Below are 19,567 nucleotides of genomic sequence, written 5' to 3'. Positions count from 1 at the left end.
AGTAAGGACGCCCTCTCCCCCCCCGAAGGACTGCTTGGTGACCCCTCTAAACACCTCCCCCTGTCTCCCGGCCGGGACTGTGGGAAGTGGGCCGTGGCCTCGGGTTCCCAGTCCAGGCCTCCCGCGCGCGCCCGCCCCCAGAAGCCCGGCACCGCTCGCCCCTCCCCGAACTCAGCACCCACCCGCGCGGCGGCGGCGGCGGCTGGCGGGCGGCCGCCCTTTTAAATCCCCGGGCTCATTTGCATGGCCCCGCCCCCCTCAGTGACACGGCTGGCGCGGGCGGGCCCGTCCCCCCTGCCCCTGGGTCGCTCTTTTTAAGCTCCCCTGAGCCGGGGCTGCGCTCCTCTAATTGGGACTCCGAGCCCGGGCTATTTCTGGCCCTGGCGCGGCTCCAAGAAGGCGTGAGTTCGCGGCCCCTCCGGTGGCTCTTTTTTTTTATATCTATCATTTAATTAAATTATTTATTTATTGAGGCCGCGCACGGGCCGTGCCTAGCTTCCTGCCCCTCGCCATCCTTCGGGGGAGGGGGAATATTTTTGTCCCCCCGCCTGGATGTGACATATAAATACCCCGCGGGGGCCTGGGCGGCGAGCACGCGGCGGCGGCGGTCTCTGAGCGCCTCTGCTCTCTCTCCCGGTTTCAGATCCGCATTTGCTACCAGCGGCGGCGGCGGCGGAGCCAGGCCGGTCCTCAGCGCCCAGCACCGTCGCTCCCGGCAGCCCGGAGCGCGCACCGCAGGCCGGCGGCCGAGCTCGCGGTGAGTCGTCCCCGGGGCCCGCGGCGGCGGCGGCGGAGGGGGGCGCCCGCGCCCCCGCTGCACGCCGCCCCTCCTGCAAGCCGCCCGGGGCTGCAGCGCGCGCCTCCGGCTTTATTCCCAGGCCGGGGCTGCGCGAGCCGCCGGCGGGGGAGGGCCGCGCGGCGCGGGGGCGGGCGGCGGGGCCCGGCGGCGCGGGGAGGGCACCGGCACCCCTTCCCCCGCGCCGCGGGCGCCCTGCGGGGGGCGGGGACCCGGGAAAAGCGCGCGGTGGGGGAGGGGGCGCGCGGCTGCGGCGAGCGCGAGTTGTGCACCCGGCGGAGCCCGGTGCACCTCGCGCGGCCGCCGCTCCCGCCCGAGCCCGAGCCCGGGCCTGGGTTGTGGGGGGCGGGGAGAGGAACGGGCTGCGGCGCCAGGGGAGAGTGGGGGGCCGGGTGGCCCCCGCAGCCTGGGGAAGTTCTAGAAGTGAGGGGGATGGGCAGGGACCCCGCAATTCGGCCTTACTCCAGCTCGGCCTGTCTCCTGGCGCCCCTCCGCAGATGAGGCCGAATCGCCGGCCTGGGTTGGGGCTTCACCCCGACCCCACCTCTGGCCCGGCCCGCGCCTCTTCAGCCCCCAGGGCCCGGCCTGCCTTCCGCCCCCACAAACTGGTTTCTCTGCTTTGCTGGGCTCTGTTGGAACTAGTCCCTTTGACTCCCCGTTTCAATTTTTTTTTCTGGGGCTTTATTTTGCGGGGAGGGCGCGGAGGGAGGTGGCTTTCTTCCTCTCCCCCGCGCGCGCCAGGTTTCCTGCCCCAAGGCGGGCTTGGGTGCCCCCTCTGGCAGGAAGTGGGGCCGGGTGCACCCTCGTGGCGGTGCATGCGGTCGGGGTGCACCGGTTTCCCGCGCCTGCGAAAGCGGCCTGCGCCCCTCCCCCCCCGCACTCTAGCCCCCAGTCCCGCCGGCCGACCTGCAACCGCCGGGCGCAGACACTTGCAGAGTCACCCTGGGCCCCGGGTCTGCAACAGGGATGATAGGGACTTTACCAGCCCCCAGACGGGTAAGGAAAGTGGCGGGCTAGAAGGGTCGCCAGCAACCCACTCCATCCTGCTCGCCAACTTGCTCTGTGACCTTGGGCAACTCATCAGCCCTCTCTGGGCTACTATTTTGGGGAAAACAAGGTGGTTCCAGGATGATTTCCTAGAGTCATTCCTGCAGATTGCCTCAGCATTTGTGGAGCCCACACTGCGTGCACAGTGTGTGGAGGAGACAGGCTTGAGGCCTGAAAGGGCTTATTACCAACTGAAGGATTGAAGTTGGACCCTAAACGTGGCTTTGCCAAGCCTGGTCTCTCTGATGTTCAGAAACAGGTGGAAGAGACAAGCATTTGTTGGTCTCACCAGAGAGGGCCTCAGGCCTTGCCTTCTCTGGAGTCCTGGATCTGGGGTGGGGGTGAGGGGATTAAAGGGTCCCCAGCAGCAAGAGGTGGGGGGAAACACCAGGGACACCCACCAGGATCCCCAGGCAGGCTGGCCCAGGCTTTATGGGATTAGGGGCTGGCTTTGCCCAACTGGAACCACCTCTCCGAGGGGGCCTCCAGCAAACCTCATGTGAGGTCAGCACTCATTTAGCTGATTAATTGTGATGTTTAGTTTTGAAGGGGGACCTGTGGTGTAATATAAGATTCTAATCACTGCCTGCAATTACAGAGCAGGCCAAGCCACTAATGATGGAGCAGGATAAATCACCAACCACCTTGTTTAAAAGGGTCTTCAAGTCTGAAATATTATAAAATGGAATAATTACCAAAGTCCCGCCGTCTGGAGAATTTCAGTACTTGAGGATCGGGGGCCTCAGGCCCTCTAACAATCACAAGTTTGCAAAAACAGTCTTTCCTCTCATTGGGTTAAAATTGGAAATTGTCTGAATCTGAAAAGGGGAAAGAAAGTCATTTTCAAACGTTCTAGTTCTCATTTTGATCTGGAATGAAGCTTTCTGTTGTTTAAGCGTTTTTAACTTTTACCTGGTTTGATCCTTGCCGCAGTCTGGAGAGGTAGGTGAGGCAGGTGCCTTATCATTACCCACATTTTATAGATTGAGGGGCTTTCAGAAGTGGAGCCACTTGGGCCCACCCTTTGCCAAGGGCAGCCAGGGATTGGTTATCAGGGAAGTGTGGAACCATAGGCCTCCCAGGACACGTCTCTATCTGTAACTTGGGGATAATAACGGGGAGGACAGGGATGGGGGTGCGAGGGCCCTCGCTGTCTTTTCTCAGCCTCTGGAAGAGACTCCCAAATACTCCTTGCAGAGGGGGGTTTCAGGTAAATTCTATATTAATAGGGCTGATGAAGCACAAACAGGCCTCTAAGGAGAGGGGAGATGCTAGAAAGGGACCAAGGAGCTTTTAGGATCAGCCCTGCTAGGGCTTCAGGGAGTCAGCTAGCATGTGTTACGAGGGCCCCTCTCAGTTGGACAAGTCCCTGCCCCTCGTGTAAGGAGGCATCAAAGAGAAAGATCTCATCTCACTCCAGGTGGGTGGGGGCGGGCAAGGGGGAAGAGGAGATTCACCTTTCAGCTTTGGGTTTCTTTTCTTCCTCCCACCTCACCCACTGCAGTTTTAACCCCCTTCACCCTTCTTTCCAAATCGTCCCCGTCTTTGAACCCCCAAGGCTTTTACTCAGGGAGAGAGCAGCGGAAAGAACTGGTGGGGCTCTGGCAGATGGGCAGTACCGTGGACGAGGTGGGCCGGGGATTGATGTCTATGGCTGCCAGATGCCCAGGGCTCATTCTCTGCTTACCTTTCCTCCCTTGTTCCCTGCGAGCTACCCAGGCTCGGTTTTCTCTTGAAGAGAAGGGACAGCTTGGTGGAGGGAGGGGGCCCTGGCAGTGTGAGGACCCCCATCTCACCCACACTGTTGCCAGGGCGGCCTTACCCACAGCCAGGACTGGGCTGGCTGGGCTCTTGGGCCCGGGCCCTGTGGGGCTGGCAGGACGACAAAGAGCCGTTCTGAAGAGGAGATAAGGAGCTGATTAGGGCCAACGGCCCAGCCCCGCCCTGTGGCTGCAAGCTGGGCTGGGCAGATGCCCCCATCGGCCCAGGTGGGAATCGCGGGGACCCCTGGGAGCAGGCAGTTTCCTGCCGGGCATTTTGAGGGTGGGAGTGGTGAGGGGGTAGGAGGCGGCTAAAGCAAGAGGTTTTGTTTAAAACAACTTTTCCCGCCTCCCAGCATCCCAGCCGTCGCTCCTCCACCTGCTCTGCCGACAAGGGAAGATGAGCGAGTCGAGCTCGAAGTCCAGCCAGCCCTTGGCCTCCAAGCAGGAAAAGGACGGCACTGAGAAGCGAGGGCGGGGCAGGCCGCGCAAGCAGCCTCCGGTGAGTCCCGGGACGGCGCTGGTAGGGAGTCAGGTGGGTGTCCAAACCTTTGCCTCGGTTTACCTCTTTGGGCTAGGGAGGTGCCAGGCGTCTTGGCAGGTGAAAACAGGACTGGCAGGGCGCAGCGTCATTCCTGTACATGTGTGTTCTCCCCACACATGCATCCCTGGTGCCTGAGAGCCTGGGAGAGAAGTGCAGCCTGAGGGAACCCTGAGCCCGAGCCCGAAAGTCCAAGCCAGAAGTGACCCTGTAGTCACGCAGGCCAGTCAGTGCTTATACACTGTGGTAAACCACCCACCCTTTATTTCCAGTCCATCGTGGACCAGTGCATTTATGAAACAGTAAAGATGAATTATAGAAACGTGAACATTTACATACGTAAGCCCAGCGTTTTTTGTTATTATACTCACTGCACACGATAGTACTTTGTTAATTTACTATGAAATTTACTATGAAGGTTTCTAAATACTTACTGTACGTTTCTGTAGTTCCTCATCCCAGGACAGTAACAGTTTCTGGGCCAGCACCTGTTCACGGACCTCCTTGAGTGGCCCTGGATTGGGCTTTGCCCCAGCTCTGTAAAAGGAAACGGAAGCCCAAGAAGCTTAAAATGTTGGGGAGTTGGTGGCAGAGTGACTGAGAGCCCTGGTTCTGCCCCTCACAAAGGTCCCGTGGGGTTAAAAGGCCAGCCTGGCACTGTGGGCACCCCAGGGAGCTTGGCCAGTCAGGCTGTGGGGACCACCTGCTACATGGGGGAGATCTTGGTTTCTCTCACAGAGGGGCAGCTATCCCTACGTAAGGGGCAGCTGTTGGTGAAGCCCCATTACTTCCCTTTCGTGGGGGAGAGGAGAGGAAAGCAGATGAGGTCGATCCTTGCTCTTTACACTTCAGGCAGCTTGTGTCCACCGGGCCCCGGTCGCCGCCCCCCATCTGTAGGTGGAGAGGCCTGTACTGACTCTCAGGAGCCGTGAGGAGTCTGACGGGTGGTGGAATTCAGCTGCCTCTTTCAGAGCCCACAGTTTGTGTGTGGGGAGCTCATCCTCTTAGTCTCGTTCCCTAGGCCCACCCCTGCCGCCTGTTAGCTTGTGGTCAGCGGGGGTGTCAGAGAAGGGGTGTTGGGTTACTGGACCGTGAAGAGCCCCCAGGCAGCCGCCTTGGGAAACCATAGCTGACGTGCCTTTGCTGCCCAGCTTCTATGCATTATGTAGCAGTTTTTTATTCTGTCTCGGGCTTATTAAAATTTCAGCGACACCAATGGGCAGGGATCTCTGGGGTTCCAAGATCTGGACATAACTCCTTCTCCCTAGGAGGCAGCCTGAAGGGAGTCTGGTTTGCAGGTAGAGGCTGTAGGTTCCCTCTAGGGGGAAGGGGGATCCTTTCCCCTCTTCTGCATCATCTGAGGGGGTGGGCAATGATCACAGCCCAGTGCTGGACACTTGTACATTTTTCATTTAGTTTTCGTGACACCCTGCAAGGTAAGTCTTGTCACCATTTACAGATGAGGGAAACTGAGGCTCAAGCATTAAGTGTCTTGCCCAAGATCTTAGAGCTAGTCAGTGGCCGAGCTGGCATGTGGACAGAGCTGCCTAAGAGTGTCTTTCTGCCCCCATGACACCCTTCCCAGAGGCCTTCTGGTCTCTTGTCATTTTGCTGTCATAGGGAAGCAAGGGGAGAGACTTTGTAAAAGATATTCAGATGGAGAACCTGAATCCCAAGGGCTGCCTGCCATGATTCCTGTGGATTCCAGAGTTGGGGGATGGCTTGCAGACTTAATTCTCCTGGGCTGGGGCAGAGGGCTCTGTCCTGAAAAGGGTGGGGCAGGTGGCTTCTGTGTCCCTGACTGCCCCATCTGTCTTTGCAGAAGGAGCCCAGCGAAGTGCCAACACCTAAGAGACCTCGGGGCCGACCGAAGGGGAGCAAAAACAAGGGCGCTGCCAAGACCCGGGTGAGGCTTGAGGAGGGCCCTCTCCCCACGACAGCAGCTATAGGAGGTCTGGGAAAGGGCTGGCTTGTCCTCATTCTTGGCACCCTCTTTTTCTCTGGCATATGGGGGATGATGTGTCTTTGCTAATTGAAGAGAGTGGGGCAATGACTGAGGTCCCACTTCTGGGGCCTTGGTCCTGCCCAGGACAATGGGGAAATCAAGTCAGATGTCCCGCAGCTTTCCTGGTCTGGAGAGAGGCGAGTTGGGAGGAGCGAAGGGGCAGGTCCTGGGCTGAGAATGTCACCTTTTCTCCCGGAGGCCCCCTGGCTCCTGAGGGAGTGGGGAGAAGCAGGGAAGGCCAGATCTACAGTGGCATCAGCCTTTCAGAGAAGTTGTTTTGTTTTTTATTTTATTTTTTCTAAGACACGACTCATATCCTCTGAGTCATGGGTGGAGGAGGGAGTGGGGGGCGTGTGTGTATGTTGGGGTGGGGGGGGGCAGTGTGGCTGGCCAGTCATCACCAGCTGGACTCGGGTGGGCCTGCTGGGCTGAGAGTCCTGGGCTGCCCCGAGCAGAGGAAGGTAGTTCTGCCCCTCCCTGCTCTCCCTCACCATCCAGGGCACTGGTCATTGGGTGAGCACCGTCAGGAACATCTTTGACTTAGTGGATCTTTTCTCTGACCATCTAGAAAACCACCACAACTCCAGGGAGGAAACCAAGGGGCAGACCCAAAAAACTGGTAGGTGAACAGATGGCGGCAGCTTGGCTCTTCTGGGGAGGCTGTTAAGAGTGGGAGATGCCCCATCCTGTGCCTGCATAGGAACATGGCTCTCCCTGACCTGCCGGGCCAGGAATGGTGATACTTCATGTTTTACCCAGGCCCGGAGAGGGGAAGGGATTTGTCCAGGGCTCAGGGTTCCTGGCACCCAGCCCAGGGCTTTTAAAGGGCTGTGTCCATGAGAATTGAGGGGTCCCAGGTACCAACCAGACCAGACTCCCTGCGCTGCCCTACTGGGGGTGGTCCCTGTCTCTCCTTCCTCTGCTTCTAGAACAGACTCAGAACTTCTAGGGTGAACTTGGAGGTCAACTATTAGTGTTTCTCCCCCGCCGCCATTATAGAAATGAGGACAAAGGGAGGTTTAAGGAGCAGCAAAGGAGCTCAGGCCTGGGCGGGCGAGCGGGCGAGGGGGTCACGTTGGGTGGGGGCTGAGGTGCGATGCCGCAGGGAGCTACCTCCTCAGGGAGGCGCCGTCCATCTCTAGGCCCCAGTAGCTGGTAATGAAAGTAGGCAGGTTGAGCCGGGAGATGCCTCCAGGGGGTCCACCGCAGTGAGGGCCCTCCCGGCCCTTTACTGTCCCCAACCTGTCTTCCCTGAGGCGGTCATTCCTCGAGCGTGAGCCGAGCCACCACGGGGTGAGGGGGGCTCGGGGTGCTGGCTGGGCCCCAGGAGTGAGTAACAGGAAACAAGTTGTTTTGGAGTTTGTGCCTGGCACGGGGGCCCCGTGTGGTGTCCCGACATTCCCGCCCAGTGAGTGAGCCCCGGCGGCACACACTTCCCCTTCCTCCCCACCCTGGCCTGGGGTCAGCCCGTGGCCACCGCTCGCAGCCCAGCAGCTGCCCCTGCAGGCCAAGGCCACTCGGTTCCCCTGCACCCACCAGGGGGGCTCATGCAGCCTCCAGCCACCCCTTCCCTCCTCATTTCCTCTCCCTGGCTGCCTCCTCTCCTCCCCTGCCCGAGAACCAGTCACTTCCTCGCTTCCTCGAGCTCAGTGGTGCCCCGAGCTCTGCCAGGTACCCCCGCCGTGGGCCTGGGGGCCAAGGGGCCTGGCTCTGTGTGAGAGCAGCATGTGTGTGGTTTTTTTTCCCTCCCTTTAAATTCTTCCTTTTTTATGAATGAAACTGGGCCGTGGAGGTTGCTGAGTCACCCACACACTCAGCCCTGACTCATCCCCCTTCTGGAGAGCCAGGGAGTGCGGGGAGGGGTTGGGGGCGAGCTTGGCCCCTGGTGGGTGGAGGAGGAGGGGGGCAGGCCTGGCATTCCTGCTGATGGCCCTGCCCACCCTGCAGGAGAAGGAGGAAGAGGAGGGCATCTCGCAGGAGTCCTCAGAGGAGGAGCAGTGACCGTGCCGTGCCGCCCGCTCCCTCACCGAGGAGCAGTTTCCTTCTGGGACTGGACAGCTCCGCTCCGCTCCCACTGCCCCCACCCCTTCCCCCAGGCTCTCGTGTCACCGCCACCCACCTGCGCCCTCACCGCCACACTACACAGCACACCAGCCGTCGCCGCAGGGCCCCCGGGGCCCCGAGTCGGGAGCAGTTTCCTTTGATTTCAGGTCCCAGCGACCCCTGACCCACGGCGCCTGACTTCCCACTTAGCTGCTCCCGCGCTGCTGCATCCCCACTCCCTCAGTGTGGGGACCTTGCTGGCTGGGCTCTTGGTTTCGGGGTCCCTTCTAATCCCCGACTCTTCCCTCTGGCTTCCCATTAAGGGGCCTGGGAGGGCTCCCCTGGCCTTAAAAAGGGGCCCAAGCCCCATCTCATTCTGACATGCCCCACTCCCACTGTACTAGCGGCAGCAGGTGTGGCCACTGGAGAGGGGTGATTGGCCCCAGATGCCCCCGACCAAGCTGTGTCTCACCAGGGGTGGCTCACACCCCCTTTGCTTCCTTCCCACCTTGCCTAGTCCCTGCAGTAGGTTGGGCCGCCCACTTGGGGGCACAGGAAGGCAGGCAGGAGGGGTTTAAGCCCCCTCCCCCCTCTAAGCAGGCTCCAACCTACCTTGCCCTCACCCTGGAATCCAGTGAAGTGATGAAAATGCAGAGTCACCTTTATCCAGGTGAGGCCCAGGAGGCCTGGGCTCCCGGTGGCAGCCACTTAAGGCGGGCTAGAGCCACTCCCTGTCCCCGTCTGCTTCCACTCTAGACCTCGGTTTCCCCTTCCTTCCCTCACTCGGGGCACTAATAACAAGGAGCTAGCCTTGCCCACTCCCATCCTTCTGCTCCTCCCCACCCCCCAAGGTTCTGGTTCCATCTTTCCTCTGTTCACAAACTACCTCTGGACAGTTGTGTTGTTTTTTGTTCAATGTTTCATTCTTAGACATCCGTCATTGCTGCTGCTACCAGCGCCAAATGTTCATCCTCATTGCCTCCTGTTCTGCCCACATTCCCCTCCTCCAAGATGCTCTTAGGGGAAGGGGCCTGGGGCAAAGCAGGCTGGGTTACCGACTACCCCAGTCCCAGGGAAGGTGGGGCCCTGCCCCTAGGATGCTGCAGCAGAGTAAGGAGGGGGGCCTGTGTTGACCGTCGGGTGTAGGGGCCACCTTCTCCCCCTGTTCTGTCAGGGAGGAGGTAGCCATTATTTGTCCCAGCCTGGGGCCCCCCCCTCTGGTTTCCTATTTGCAGTTACTTGAATAAAAAAATATCCTTTTCTGGACTGAGTCTTTCTGTGATGGATGCCTGGAATAGGGAAGGGTGGAAACCAAGGGTCTAGTGGGTGGGGGAGGAAGAAGAAAAAGCATTGGCGTCAGCTCCAGGGAAGGTAACTTAAGCCCCTCTTGAAGAAGTCAACTACACCCCTAGCCACAAAACATTTTATTTACAAAATATATATACTGAATATTATACATTAGGCCCTGTCACCATGGGAACAGCTCCAAAGCCAAGTCAGGGAGGGCTAGAGAAAGGTGGTGCCTGTGGAAGGGCAAAGCTCCACCCTGTCTCCCAGCCACCCTTCCACCCCAGAAGGAAAAATTCCCATTAGCTCCTGGGAGTGGCTGGTAGGCTCAGCCCACAAAGGACTGAAGGCCTAGCAGGGAGTGAGGTGACAGTGGGGGCTGACTGCTATGCAGGGCTTAGGACTGGGGACAGATGGGAGGAGGAATGGAGACCCAGTACCCAGGAGGGGGAGCTGGGGGAAGCAGCAGGCTGCAGGGCCCTGGACGTTCCAGGACCCCATGGTTCTGAAGACCAGGACGGGGCTCAAGTCATGTCTTGACGTCCAGCAAGGGCATCCGCTTGTGCTGGTAGCCACTCTGCCAGCCATGGACCACCTGTAGGGGAGGAGACCCGCACCACAGGGCACAGTCCACAGCACAACTTGGGAGGAGGCACCCCACTAGCCACGGCCCACATGGGGAAGGCTGAGAGCAGAACCAGGCTCTATCTTCAGGGGTATGAATAGAGCAGACCCACCTCTGCTGATTCTCCCTGTCCCCAGAGTGCTCACCTTGGGGTCTCCCACGTCAGAGAGCAGCTCCTGCTCAGCCTCGTGCAGCTCCTCAGCAGGGTCGTAGCTGTACACAGGGAGCAGGTGATGGCGAAGCCGGTCCACCCTGGGGAGCATGGGAGGGGGCTCAGCCCAGGGGACCCAGTCCCCTTCTTCAGACACCTGACTGCCCTGTCTCTACTCCCCCTGGCAGGGGCACACTAGAGCTCTAACAAGACATGTCTGGGCAGGAAAACCTAACAGGAGTGTAGGGAATTTCAGGTTTGTGTCTGAATGGCTGAGGAGCATCTTACATGTATGCAGGGATCTCAGATCCTATGGGAAGAACTTTAAGCACAATTCGGGGGAGGTGGCGCTGGGGGCAGGGACACTCACCGCTTTTTCTTCTGGACATACATTACCTGTAACAGAGACACAGCACTGTGGAGGCCGCTGAGCCCAGGATGGCCCACAAGTGACAGGGGTCCACCTCCACACCCTCCTCTCCCGTAACAGCAGGACAGCTGAGATGCTGTGTGCAGGCTGGACCAGGCCCACCCAGCCCTGCCTTCGCAAAGGTGTGGGTGTGTATGTATGTATGTATGTATGTGGGGGCTCCTTACCACGGCCACCACCACCCCGACCAGGGTGATGAGGAAGAAGGGCCCCAACACATAGCCCACCATGGAGTCGCTGCTGGCCTGCGGGGCATTGGGCACTGTGGTGTTACTCATGACATCGGCAGCCAGAGGGCTGGGTAGTCAGCATGGGCAGTAGTACTGCCTCGGGAGGGCGCCTCCACTGGGCTCCCTGGGGAGGAGGAAGGAGGTTGTCAATTCCACCCAGGCTCCGGATTCCTCCCCAAGAGCTAGTAATATATGAAAACTTAGGTCAGGCACTGGGAAGAGGGCTCTTCCAGGTCAATGTGCTGGGTTTAACCCTGCAGGGACTCAGCAAGTCCTGGGTGTAAACAGCACCAAAGGGAGGCCCAGACCCAGGGCCTGAGTCCTGCCCAGCTCCTATCCCCAAATCAGGGTGGGGCTCAGCTCAGGTGCTGGCTGAACATTTGCAGATATCAATTCCTGAGGAGAGGTTAGATGTAGGTTCCCAGCTCCTGCCCCAACCTCCTGGGGTACTGGACTGCCAGCAGCTATCCAGTGGAGCAAAATGGGGATATTAGGTTAAAACATGAGGGTCCTGCATTGCAGCCTAGGGGTGAGGTGGGAGCATCTGAAGGAGACCATCTCGGCCCGGGTCTAGTGCCCACACTTCGGTCTATATAGGTCCTATGGCCTCTTTGTCCCTGGAGTCACTTCAGGCATAGCCTGGGCATCGTCTCCCCCATCGGTCTCATATGCCAGGGTGGACACAAGTGGGCAGGGCTGGACTGCATCTGCGAGGTGATGTCACCGCCCCCTGGTCCCCACTCGGGGCTCCGCCCGGGTCCCTCCCCTCCTGGCCTGGGATGACAGGAGGAAGTGGAGAGGGTCAGCTCCCATGACAGACGCAAGGAGACTGTTCACGGATGGCTGCACGCAGATATACCCTGGTCCTTGACCCCGGTTCTCCTGGGCTTCTATCGGAGGGCAAGGTATGAGCTACCCGTCCCGCTACCCATGGGGACTCCGCGCTCACCGAGTCGCATGCCCGTCCCATGGTCGAGGGGACATGCCGAGGTAGGGAGGGTGACAGGCCGTTCCTAGGATGCGGACCAGCAACGGAGAGCGGGAGGTAGTTCCCACGGCGCTGGGAGGCTCAGGCCAGGGGAAGGGAACTTAGGGGGAGCACAGAGGGCCCCGGGCATCCTGGCATCCCGACACCCCGAGGCGTGGACCTGTACCGGCGCTTTGCAGCCCATCCAACCCGGCCAAGCCTTACCTCCCGCCGATGCAGCCCGGAAAGGAACGCCCTCGGTTGGCTCCGGGGCCCCGGAAGAGCCGGCAGGCGCGTGATCAAAGGACCCGGGGAAATGGGCGGGGCCACAGTATCAGGGTGCAGCCAATCCGATGGCGGCAGGCAGACGGCCCGGAGGCTTCGGGAGGGGCCAATCCGGAGGCCGGGGATGCTGGCGGCGCCGTGCCGAGACGGCCTGGGCTGCAGGGTCCACCCTGTGACGGCAGGGGGCAGCCGAGGGCTGCGCAGCGGGGAGGGGCGGAGAGGGGCGGGGCGCGCGCGGCTTCCCAGCGTACCCCGGGGCGGACCCCTGCTATGCGGCCGCGCTTGGGAGCTCACATTCCAGGGAGAGGCCTGGCCTCCGCTTTACTCGTACTTCTGGTTGGAGCCCAGTCACGCTCTAACGTTTAGCCCAGGCCCCACAAGGCCTCCAAAGCCCCGCAAGGGCTTTGTTGAGCCCTCTAGACCTCCTAGCAGCGCAGACTGGCCCTCTGTGCTGTGCTCAGAGTGTGTAGGCAGGCCTGGGGTAGCCCCTGCCCAGCCTTGGACCTCAGGTCCACCCACCTAGCCACTCTCTCTGCGCCTCACTCTTAATGTTGGTAAAACAGGCTGCTGTAAGGATTAAACCATGACATGGGTAGAGCCTAGCACATAGCATGCCCAGAATTTTAAATTCCCTGTTAGCCTCTTTCCGGTTTTCCAGGGCACAGACGGAGCAGCGAGGTGAAGTTCCTCTGGGTCATAGGTAACTTGCCAAGTAGGTAAGCTTGGGTTGAAGCTTCGGTCGTCTGATAATTAAAATGTCACACACTTACTGGGGAAATTTGAATAAGATTGGTGGGTTTTACCAATGTCAGTATCCTGCTGGTGATGTTATACTATAGTTTTGCGAAAGTTAGCATTGGGGGAAGCTAAGCAAGGTGTACAAGGGATCTCTGTTATTTCTTACAACTGCATGTGAATCTAGTTACCTCGAATTGTGTGTGTATAGTTTTGTACCACACCTACCTTTCCATCACCAGAATCACACACAGTTGGGAAAACTCCAGATTGGCAGGCGATGGAAAACACCCAAGAACATAAAGGTTGTGGCAGCCGAACCAGGTTGAGGCCCTCCTGGGTCCTCAAGTGCTACTGGAGATACAGGGGTGCTGTGAGTCACCCTATTCTTTTTTTTTTTGGCTGTGCCGCCCGGCATGCAGGATCTTAGTTCCCCCACGAGGGATCGAACCCGTGCCCCCTGCCACTGGACCTGGAGTCCTAACCACTGGACCGCCAGGGAATTTCCTGGCTCACCCTATTCTTGCCAGAGACAGCCAATGGCATGGATGTGGTTGAGCTACTTTGTCTGCTCAGGCCTCAGTTTCCTCAAGTTCTTCCAGAGGTGGTTAGATGAGAGCAGGTCTGGTGCAGAGATGACCCAATTAGGAACCAGAGGGCAGGTGGGAACTTGCCTCTTGCCTCCAGGCACCACCATCTGACTGGGGAATCAGATAAAGGGAAAGGAATGAGAGAAAAGCTTGGGTCTGAAGGCTCCAGGTAGATTTCCTGGTATTCTCTGCCTCTGAGTCTGGAGAGTAGGGAGACCACCCATAAGAGTCTTCTATTAGACCTGAGGGCAGAGGAAGGAGGCACCTCCCCAGGCAGGGCCTCCCTCACCTTACAAGGAAGTAGGGATCAAGTAGTAGGTTTTAGACCCAGGCCCCCTTGGCTGACCACACACCCAACCGTTGTTCCCATCCTCAGGACTTCCAACCACATATCTAGAGGGTCTAATGGTCCTCGGAGCAGGCCTAGTGATTGCATTAGCTAGGCCAGTGTGTGGAAAGGCACAGGGTCTTTACTCCTAGGACAGAACACCATTCCAAGGTAGGCAGGGCAGCTGGGACGACCTCAGTTTACAATGAGTAAGCTGAGACCCTGAGTGGTGTAATGACTTCCCAAGGCCCTTGGTGTGGAAAGGCACAGGGTCTTTACTCCTAGGACAGAACACCATTCCAAGGTAGGCAGGGCAGCTGGGACGACCTCAGTTTACAATGAGTAAGCTGAGGCCCTGAGTGGTGTAATGACTTCCCAAGGCCCTTGGTGTGATCACCAAGGGTAAGGCAGAATGGGGTGATGGGCGGGCCCCTCTTCCTTGGACAGCTCTGTTCTGGCAGCTACTCTGGGACTGCATTTGAGGCCTGGTTTGTTCCTGTGATGAGATGAACTGTTATAAGTTAAATCCATATAATGTAAACCCTAAAATAACAGAGTTATTTTATGTAAGTCAACAAAAGAGATAAAATAGAAATAAAAATTCTCAAGTAATCCAAAAGAAGGGAGAAAAAGAGGAAAAGGGTAACAAAGAACAGATGAGACAACCAGAAAACAAATAAGATGATAAACTGAAACCTAAATATATCAATAATCACATTAAAGGTAAATGGTCTAAACAACCCAATTAAGGGACTTCCCTGGTGGTCCGGTGATTAAGACTCCATCCTTTCACTGCAGGGGCCATGGGTTTGATCCCTGGTCGGGGAACTAAGATCCCGTATGCTGCACAGCATGGCCAAAAAAATAATAATAATAATAATCAACCCAATTAAAAGGCAGAGAATATCAGAATGGATAAAAAAGTAAGACACAATTACATGCTGCCCACAAGAAATGTACTCTGAATATAAAGACTCCAATAGGGTAAAAGCAAAAAGATGGGAAAAGATACACCATGTTTATGCTTGTCAAAAGAAAGCTGGGAAGGCTATAATAAAATCAGACAAAGTTGATTTCAGAGCAGAGAATATTACCAGAGATGAAAAAAAGTTCAGTTCATAATGACAAAGGGGTTGATGAGTTGAGGACATAACAATTCTAAATGTTCATGTGCCCAATAAGACAGCTTCAAAATACATGACACAAAAATGGATAGAACTCCAAGAAAAAACAATCACAGTTTTAGTCAGAGATTTCAATACTACCCTCTGAATAATAGGTAAAACAAGCAAATAATCAGCCAGGATATAGTAAACTAGAACAACACTATCAACCAACTTGACCTTTATAGAATCCTCCACCTAACACTAGCAGAATACATATACTTAAGTGTACACAGAATATTTATCAAGACAGATCATATTATGGGCCATAAAACAAGTCTCAATAAATTAAAAAGGATTCAAGTCATAAAGAAGTATGTGTTCTGATCACAGTGGAATTATATTAGAAATCAATAACAAAAAGATCCCTGGAAAATTCCCAGATATTTGGAAAATGAATAACACACCTCTGGATCAATTAGGAATTATTTTGAACTGAATGCAAATGCAAATGCAATGTATCAGAATTTGTGGGACATCTCTGTTAGAGAAATTTATAGCACTAAATATCTATTTAAAAAAAGAAAGATATGTCAACGACCTCAGCTTCCACCTGAAACCAAAGTATACAGAAGAAAATAACAAAGATCAATGCAGAAATCCATGTAATAGAAAACAGAAAATCAGTGAAACCATAAGCTTCTTCTTGAGAAGATCAACAAAATTGATAAACCTCTAGCCAGATTGATCAGGAAAAAAGAGAGAAAATACAAATCACCAATATTAGGAATGAAAGAGGTAAGATCACAACAGTTTCTACAGATAATAAAAGAATAATAAGGGAATATTAGGAACAACTTTTTGCCAATAAATTCAATAACTTAGTTGAAATGGAGAATAGATGGAAAGACACAAATTACCAAAGCTCACCTAAGAAATAGATAAATGTATAGGAATCTAGGTTACATTTATACCATCTTAGCTTCAGTAGCATACATTAATTCCTCCTATTCAATTCTATGTCCCCCTTGAAGTTGGTATTGTCACAAATACATCTTTATATATTGCATGTGTATTAACATAGATTTATAATTATTGTTTTATGCATCTGTCTTTTAAACCATGTAAGAATCAGAAAAGAGTTACATACCTAGAATACAATAATACTGGCTTTTATATTTACCTTGTACTTACCTTTATCAGTGAACTTTTATCTAGTGCCTTTTTGTTTCAGTCTGAATGACTCCCTGTAGCATTTCTTGTAGGGCAGGTCTACTAGCAACAAATGCTGTTAGTTTTTGTTAATCTGGGAATGTCTGAACTTCTCCTTAATTGTGAAGGACAATTTTTCTGGATATAGAATTACTGGTTGACAGGTTTTTGTTTGTGTTTTCCTGTCAGTTCTTTAAATATATCATTCTACTGGTTTCTAGCCTTCATGGTTTCTGATGATAAATCAACTGTTAATCTTAGGATGTTAATTGTAATCTCCATGGTAACCACTACAAAAACAAGTAGGAAATATATAGAAAAGGAAATGAAGAGGAAATCAAAATGGTACATACTAGGAGAAAAATCAAACACAAAAGAAGTCAGTACTGGAAGGATTAAGGAACGAAAAAGATATCACACACAGAAAACAGTACTATGGCAGAAGTAAGTCCTTCAATATCAGTAATCACTTTAAATGTAAATGGATTAAACTCACCAATTAAAAGACAGAGATTGGTGATAGGTGCACAATATATGAATGTATTTAATGCCACTGATTTGTATATTTCAAAATGATTAAAATGGTAAATTTTATGTATATTCTATCACTCACAAAAAAAGGCAGAATGGATTTTAAAATGATCTAACAGGATTTGGATAAAAATTTCTCCAGAGAAGACATGCAAATGGCCAAATAAGTACATGAAAAGATGCTCAACATCACTAATCATTAGGGAAATGCAAATCAAACTACAATGAGATACCACTTCATATCCATTAGGATGGCTATTATTTAAAACAAAACAAAACAGAAAATAACAAATGTTGGTGAGGATGTACGGAAAAAGGAACTCTTGTGTACTGCTGGTGGGAATAAAATGGTGCAGCCACTACAGAAAACAGTATGGTGGTTCCTCAAAAAATTGAAAATAGAATTACCACATGATCCAGCAATTACACTTTTGGGTATATACCACAGAGAATGGAAAGCAGGGATTCAGACAGATATCTGTATACTCAAGTACATAGCATCATTCTCCACAATAGTCAAAATGTGGAAGCAACCCAAGTTCCCATCGACAGGTAAATGGATAAACAAAATATGGTACATATGTACAAGGGGATATTGACACAGGTACAACATGGATGAACCTTGAAGACATTATGCTAAGTGAAATAAACCAGTCACGAAAGAACAAATAAGGTATGATTTCACTTATATGAGGTACCTAGAGTAGTCAAATTCATATAGCTAAAAAGTAGAACGGTAGTTGCCAGGGGCTGGGGCGGAGGGGCTGGGTGGGAGGGAATAAAGAGCTATTGTTTAATGGATATGGGGTTTCAGTTTGAGAAGATGAAAAAATTTTTGGAGATGGATGGTAGTAATGCTTGCATAACAGTGTATTTAATGCCACTGAACTGTACACTTAGAAACAGTTTAAAATGTTAAAAAAAAAAAAGAGAGAGAGAGAGAGATCCAATCCAAGTATATGCTGCTGGCAAGAGACTCACTTTAGACCCAAAGACACAAATAAGTTGAAAGTGAAAGGATGGAAAAGATATTCTATATAAAGAATAACCAAAAGAGACCTAGGGTGGATATATTAATATTGGACAAAATAGATTTTAAGTCAAAAACTGTTACAAGAGACAAAGGAGGACATTTTATATTGAAAAAAGGGAAAATGATGAAGAAGTTATAACAATTATATATGCACCAAACAACACAGTCCCAAGATATACGAAGCAAATACTGACAAAACTGAAGGGAGAAATTAACAGTTCTACACTAATAGTTGGAGACTTCAATACCTTACTTTCAATAATGAAAAGAATATCCTATACAGAAGATCAATAAGGAAATAGAGTACTTGAAAAACACTATAAACCAACTAGACCTAAAAGACATAAAGAACACTCGTCCCAAAGAATATACATTGTTCTCAAGTACACGTGGAGCATTCTCCAGGACAGATCATATGTTAGGCCACAAAACAAATTTTAAAACCTCCTAACAAAGAAAAGACCAGGACCAGATGGCTTCACTGATGAATTCTACCAAAAATCTAAAGGAGAATTAATACCAATCCTTCTCAAATTCTTCCAAAAAATTGAAAGAAAAGGAACACTTCCTAACTCATTCTAACTCAGCATTGCCCTCAAACCAAAGCCAGACAAACACACAAAAGGAAACTACAGATCAATATCTCTTATTAATATAAATGTAAGGTAATAAAAGAACTCTCAATAAATTAAAAAGGATTAAAATCATACAAAGCATCTTCCCTGACCACGATGGAATGAATCTAGAAATCAGTAACAGAAGGAAAACTGGAAAATTAGCAAATATGCAGAAAGTAAACAACACACTCTTAAAAAAACAGTGGGTTAAAGAAGACCACTAGGGAAATTAGAAAATACTTTGAGACATACCAAAAACTTATGGGATATAGTAAAAGCAGTACTCACTGGGAAATTTATAGTTGTAAATGCCTACATTAATAGAAGATCTCAGATAAACAACCTAACTTTAAACCTTAAGGAACTGGAGGGACTTCCCTGGTGGTCCAGTGGCAAATAATCCACCTTCCAGTGCAGGGGACAAGGGTTCGATCCCTGGTCAGGGAACTAAGATCCCACATGCCACTGGGCAACTAAGCCTGTGTGCCACAACTACTGACCTCGCGTGCCTCAATGAGAGAGCCCACGTGTGGCAAACTACAGGGTCCATGCACCCTGGAGCCTGCACGCTGCAACTAGAGAGAGATCCCACATGCCACAATTAGAGAGAAGCCCACGCGCCACAACAAAAAGATCCCACATGCCTCAACAAAGATCCCGCGTGCTGCAACTAAGACCCAATGCAGCCAAAAAAATAAAGAAAAAAAAAATAGTTCAGTAGCTTTAAAAAAAAAAAAAAACCCTAAGGAACTAGAAAAAGAAGAGCAAACTAAAGGTAGGAAGGAAATAATATAGAGCACAAATAAATGGGGGGGAACAATAGAGAGAATCAATAAAATCAAAAGTTGGTTCTTTGAAAAGATAGCAAAACTTTAGTTAGACTGACTAAAAAAATGGAAGATGAAAATAACTAAAACCAGAAATGAAAACAGAAAGTTAAAGGATTATAAGAGAACCCTATGAACTATTATATGCAAACACGATAATCTGGATGAATCAACAAATTCCTAAAGACATACAAATTATTAAAACTTATTCAAGAGGAAATAGAAATTCTCAACAGACCTGTAATAAGCAAAAAGATTGCATCAGGAATCAATAACCTCCCAACAAAGAAAAGTCAGGACTAGATGTCTTCACTGGCCAATTCTACCAAACATTTAAAGAAGAATTAACATCAATCCAATTCATCAATCCTAACATCAACTCTACCGAAAATTGGAGGAGGGAAACACTTTCTAACACATTCCT

General features: G+C 52.5%; 2 protein-coding genes and 1 long non-coding RNA gene across 8 annotated transcripts in view; 2 read left to right on the top strand and 1 right to left on the bottom strand.

Annotated features, from left to right (window-relative positions):
- The first annotated feature begins 275 nt into the window (after window positions 1–275).
- Window positions 276–9,452, top strand: HMGA1 (high mobility group AT-hook 1). 4 transcript variants are annotated; one of them, XM_036869455.1, is made up of 6 exons: window positions 276–401; window positions 644–757; window positions 3,960–4,105; window positions 5,967–6,050; window positions 6,718–6,768; window positions 8,097–8,185. In XM_036869455.1, exons 3-6 carry the CDS (start codon window positions 4,004–4,006, stop codon window positions 8,148–8,150), a joined length of 291 nt encoding a protein of 96 aa, XP_036725350.1. In that variant the 5' UTR covers window positions 276–401; window positions 644–757; window positions 3,960–4,003; the 3' UTR covers window positions 8,151–8,185. The 4 variants fall into 4 exon arrangements, with proteins under 4 accessions (XP_036725350.1, XP_036725351.1, XP_036725352.1 ...); XM_036869457.1 differs by having other exon boundaries at window positions 288–399; window positions 3,960–4,138; XM_036869456.1 differs by lacking the exon at window positions 6,718–6,768 and having other exon boundaries at window positions 3,960–4,138; window positions 8,097–9,452.
- A 150-nt stretch (window positions 9,453–9,602) lies between these two features.
- Window positions 9,603–12,214, bottom strand: SMIM29 (small integral membrane protein 29). Of its 3 annotated transcripts, none has more exons than XM_036867844.1 (5): window positions 12,108–12,214; window positions 10,853–11,039; window positions 10,626–10,651; window positions 10,251–10,356; window positions 9,603–10,074 (listed from the first exon to the last, which is right to left on the bottom strand). In XM_036867844.1, the coding sequence occupies exons 2-5, from the start codon at window positions 10,961–10,963 to the stop codon at window positions 10,009–10,011; spliced, it is 309 nt and encodes a 102-aa protein (XP_036723739.1). In that variant the 5' UTR covers window positions 10,964–11,039; window positions 12,108–12,214; the 3' UTR covers window positions 9,603–10,008. The 3 variants fall into 3 exon arrangements, with proteins under 3 accessions (XP_036723739.1, XP_036723740.1, XP_036723742.1); XM_036867845.1 differs by lacking the exon at window positions 12,108–12,214 and adding an exon at window positions 11,865–12,087 and having other exon boundaries at window positions 9,612–10,074; XM_036867847.1 differs by lacking the exons at window positions 10,626–10,651; window positions 12,108–12,214 and having other exon boundaries at window positions 9,612–10,074; window positions 10,853–10,986.
- LOC118903126 overlaps window positions 11,083–19,567 on the top strand; it is a 29,657-nt gene continuing 21,172 nt past the window's right edge. The window contains exon 1 of the long non-coding RNA XR_005021722.1: window positions 11,083–11,820. This is a non-coding gene — a long non-coding RNA (uncharacterized LOC118903126). The remainder of the gene's footprint in view (window positions 11,821–19,567) is intronic.

Source organism: Balaenoptera musculus, chromosome 11 (genome assembly GCF_009873245.2).
Source record: "Balaenoptera musculus isolate JJ_BM4_2016_0621 chromosome 11, mBalMus1.pri.v3, whole genome shotgun sequence".
Taxonomy (NCBI): domain Eukaryota; kingdom Metazoa; phylum Chordata; class Mammalia; order Artiodactyla; family Balaenopteridae; genus Balaenoptera; species Balaenoptera musculus.
This window is presented reverse-complemented; position numbering and strand designations above follow the sequence as displayed.

Coding starts and splice junctions, on each gene's coding strand:
- HMGA1 (XM_036869457.1), top strand. CDS start 4,004: ATGAGCGAGTCGAGCTCGAAGTCCAGCCAGCCCTTGGCCTCCAAGCAG. Junction 4,139..5,966: donor CGGCGCTGGTAGGGAGTCAG/GTGGGTGTCCAA, acceptor CTGTCTTTGCAG/AAGGAGCCCAGCGAAGTGCC. Junction 6,769..8,096: donor GGGGCAGACCCAAAAAACTG/GTAGGTGAACAG, acceptor CCCACCCTGCAG/GAGAAGGAGGAAGAGGAGGG.
- SMIM29 (XM_036867844.1), bottom strand. CDS start 10,963: ATGAGTAACACCACAGTGCCCAATGCCCCGCAGGCCAGCAGCGACTCC. Junction 10,652..10,852: donor TCGGGGTGGTGGTGGCCGTG/GTAAGGAGCCCC, acceptor TCTCTGTTACAG/GTAATGTATGTCCAGAAGAA. Junction 10,357..10,625: donor TATGTCCAGAAGAAAAAGCG/GTGAGTGTCCCT, acceptor CATGCTCCCCAG/GGTGGACCGGCTTCGCCATC.